Consider the following 4,222-nt stretch of genomic DNA (forward strand, 5'->3'; position numbering starts at 1 on the left):
TGAATATAATTCCGAGAACACGAGAAGTTGATCTGAAATTATTATGCAATTTCGCGGATACCATTATTTTAGAGAGTAAGACTAGAACATAGAAACTTACCTCTCAGGCTAATAGATTTCGTATATTGATTGATCTAGGCGTTGCATGAGCTCTCAACAACAGCTTTACTCGACACTAACGGTTCAAAATTATAACACGATATACATTTTAATATTCCCGGACTTCATTAAAATCATGTAGAATTTGTGGTTATTGTGCGCGGTTTGCGCTTAAATAAAGATGCCTCATTGTTAACAACGATCGTTTCGTCGCCACTAAAGATCATGCAGACACTTGTTATCGGCCACTAACTTTTATCATTATGATTCCGCCGTGACAAGACCGCATCGACCAATCAGTTACGGTAGGACTTACGGTCTGCAGCGCAGGATAACTTTGAACACATGCAATCGGCACTGCCACGAAACTCGTTTGAAATGAGATATTTGTGAAAGCCAACATGGATATGCCACAATCATCTTGTGTTGTTATTTTAGAAACATTGAATATCAAACTTCAAATCCTAGAAGCGCTCTCTGCGATGCTATCCGCAGTATCTACCAATGCATACAAGGCATACAACTCATACAAGCTGTAAATTTCCATGTTGCGCGAATGCGCGGTTACTAAGTTTCGCAATTGGTCTGTACTAAACAATTTACAGTTTTGGAAGTCTTTTGTTCGATGCTAATTTTCCCCTCTAATTCTTCCCAAACTACTTTTCATTGCTGTAAATATTTTCATTGCTTGTTACAAATTGCGTGTTCATGCTTATATCTTAATATCTACATTAAATTCCAATTCCTTTGATATTGTGGGACTGTTTAACTTCGTCAGCAAGTGGCCGCATAACATTGCGTGTGGTGAAATAAAGGTATAGGATAAGCTTTAGGCAAATCTGTTTCACTTCAGCCGCATGGTTCGCTGGTTTCTCATGGCTTTTATCTTCATTAATCTTGATATGTATCTGATTATGATTTATTATATGCATGAACATGAGTGTTATATATAGAGTTTTACGCCACCGAGAAAAATCGTATTTAAACACACGTGAAATTACGATATATTTGTACGTGTAAAAATTTTCGCAAGCCAATCAAAAACCGCGTAGGAAATATATTTGACCAATCAAAAAACCTTTCCAGCTCACAGTTTCCGTTCGTTTTTTATTTCATACCATATTTATATACACGTTCACGACTATAACAAAAAGCGCATTTTACTGAACATCGTTATTTTAAATGTGTGCCCTTCAATACATACTTGTTTTTGAGTTACTAAGAATCGTCGTTCGCTTATTTTTTTTCCTGTTGAAGAGAATATTGCTTCAACGAGAGAGCTTTTATCCAAGCTCGGAAGTTGCGAAGCTCTTTCCTCGCATTGCGAACGGTTGTCAGGGCCAATAAGCAGCCGCTATTAAGCGTTCCGCCCAAAAAGTCAAGCTCGTCTCGGGGTAAACAATGACACAGCTTTACTGCTTGGCAATTTAGTAAATTGACGATGTTAAAAAGCTGCTTATGTCAATGACAAGGCCTTTGTGTTGTTCAAGAGTTGGACCAAAAGCAATTGCATGGATCCCAACATGTCTGATCAGTCTGCACAAGTCGAATTAAATTAAGCGAGGGAAGCGACGGAAGCTACTGTACGTGTACAAATTCTGAAATCTGGACACAACCCAGCCTTCAACAAGGTCTCGCAATATATGGCTTCAGAGAGTCTGTTGCTAAAAGGGTAAATGCTACTGATTCAGCTACTTAAAATTCGGGGGCAAGGCAAAGGCGCAGTCAAATGACAGTGGAAAAATCATCAGCTTTATAATCGACGCAGTCACACTATTTGCTCAGAGGTCAATAGCCGTGTCGCCGCGCATTGATCAGTAAATAATTATGTAGGGATCATTCATGTGTCAATTGCAATCACAAAATTTATCTTTGGTGATGATGTCGCTAAGAGCTATTTTTTAGCTTGCCCGGTTGGCAGGTAACAACACAGTTAACAATTAACATCACAATGTTAATTATGAACACGTTTAATTACATTTCAGCGGCACACTCAAACAAAAGATCCACTGATATATACTTTGGAAATTGTACGATTATCACATAAATAATTATATAAATCAAACATTGCTGAAACCAAATGACTCTATGAAATATAATTTCTTTTTCAATCCAAAGCAAAATTTTTATATTTAGTACATAAACGTCGTGATTTTCTGCATGCCTTTTCATACCGTTTTTAAATTAAAACGGCATTATGTAAACCTCCACATGAGTTAAGCATATTGAAACAGTTAACATGCATGGTTAAATTTCCGTATACGTTCAAGAAAATTTTACAAATATCAGGCCAAAGTGGCTTATTTTTTCTCAAGTTACTGAAATTATTTCTCACTTTGATGATCAGAAACTTTGTTTGATAGCGTTAACTGAGCTTAAGCTTTATGAAATACTATGTATATAGTTGATCGAAGGTCACAGGCTAGACAAAGTAGAAAACTTCAACCTCAGATGGAGTGAAGGAGTAACTACCAGCTAGTAATGCTTGCGTATTGCTGGCTCCATAATTGTAACCAGAGGGAGGACGGTATGTGAGGCCAAAATTTGAGTGCGAGGATGTTGACTGACCAGCATTGTTTGCAATGTAGATGTCGTGACCACCTCCAAAGATTAGACCAAGACTAGGGCCTGTGTATATTGCATTTTGACTGTTTCGGTAGACATCAGCTTTAAATGGTCTCAAATTGTATCGGTTCCGCAAGGAAAATATGAAAGATTTTGTACTTTGTCGGTACCCACTCGATCCTATATATAAAAAAACCGATTACGCACTCAGAATTGTAGAGACAATCGCATTTAGTATCAGTGCTCGTATATATAAAAAAGATTATTAGGTATGCATGGCATGGCAGCTTCTTTACACAACTTCGCATCAAATATGGTATTAAAAATCAAAACTTTTTGACTTTTCGACATACCGGCCTTCGTATACTAATTTTTGCTAACTTTCTTGACAACGGAACCTGACTGGAAATAGTTTCCTCATTTAGTGTATACTTTTCGGCCAAAAATATCGTTCAGTAAAATTGTCCGAACTCTCGGAGCATCAACATGGACGCCCCATCACCTCAACCGTGTTAGAGATATCATGTCACCAGCTGCCGTCTTGTGTAAAAAACCCTACTCTTCTAAACTAATCGATTGCGTGACATCGTAAAGTTTTCACTGCATGCCGTAAACGGAGAGGCGACAAGTGAGAAAATGTTGATTGTAGTTTTTCTGCCCTGAATATATAGGGTTGATACATGTCATCGAAGGCGAATGACACCATACAGAAAGTCAGGACTGACATTGTTGCATTTTGAGAATGCCATCACTAGAGCAATTTCATTTGAACAGTTCTTGATGAAGTGGAACTCTAAACCTAGACGATTAGCTGTGTCTGTGTAAATAGCAGGTGTTCAATTGACAGTTAATGCAGTGGCGTAGCCAGCATCGATAATTGGAGGGGGCCATATTCATATATTCATGTTAACATATATATTCATGTATGTTAACATATATTCATGTCACGAATATATGAATATTGGCCCCCCCAATTATCGTTCTGGCTACGCCACTGAGTTAATGAGTTAAAGTTCTAAGTAGTAATTCTTATGCTCAAATGTATATATATATATATATATATATATATATATATATATATATATATATATATACAGGGTGTATAAAAAAAAAGTAGACAATTTTGAAATGTTAAAAAAAATTTAAATTTATCAAAATATCTCATAGATTTATGCTAGTATGGGTACTTTACCATCTTCAGGTCATTCTAACACTAAAAACAAACAGAAAAATTAACCTCGAAAAATGGAAGAGAGGTTTGTGGAAGCATCATTTTGAATGGCTTGTGCAAACATGAATGAGAGGTTTAAAATCCAATTTGAATTCAAGGGCTGAACGTTTGGGTATTTGTTTACAAAGAATCGAAATTTCAGAAATTTTGATGAAAATTAAGTCAGCCGCGCAACTGCGTAAACGTGGGCTTTTTTCCGTTTAACTCGCAGCTTGAGTAACTTTTTTCATGCACGAATGATTTCATGCATGAGTGATTGCTCGGGTGATTAAACTAACAATGGTGTTGTGAAAAAAGTTACTCAAGCTGCGAGTTAAACGGAAAAAA

At 36.8% G+C, this 4,222-nt stretch overlaps 1 protein-coding gene across 1 annotated transcript in view; it reads right to left on the reverse strand.

Moving 5' to 3' along the window:
- Positions 1–2,521: 2,521 nt before the first annotated feature.
- LOC114527802 overlaps positions 2,522–4,222 on the reverse strand; it is a 15,791-nt gene continuing 14,090 nt past the window's right edge. The window contains exon 14 of the mRNA XM_028549495.1: positions 2,522–2,844. Within this exon, the coding sequence (XP_028405296.1) occupies positions 2,522–2,844 (323 nt within the window). The remainder of the gene's footprint in view (positions 2,845–4,222) is intronic.

The sequence above is a fragment of the Dendronephthya gigantea genome, unplaced genomic scaffold, assembly GCF_004324835.1.
Source record: "Dendronephthya gigantea isolate DGI-Jeju-01 unplaced genomic scaffold, DenGig_1.0 000047F, whole genome shotgun sequence".
Lineage (NCBI taxonomy): Eukaryota > Metazoa > Cnidaria > Anthozoa > Malacalcyonacea > Nephtheidae > Dendronephthya > Dendronephthya gigantea.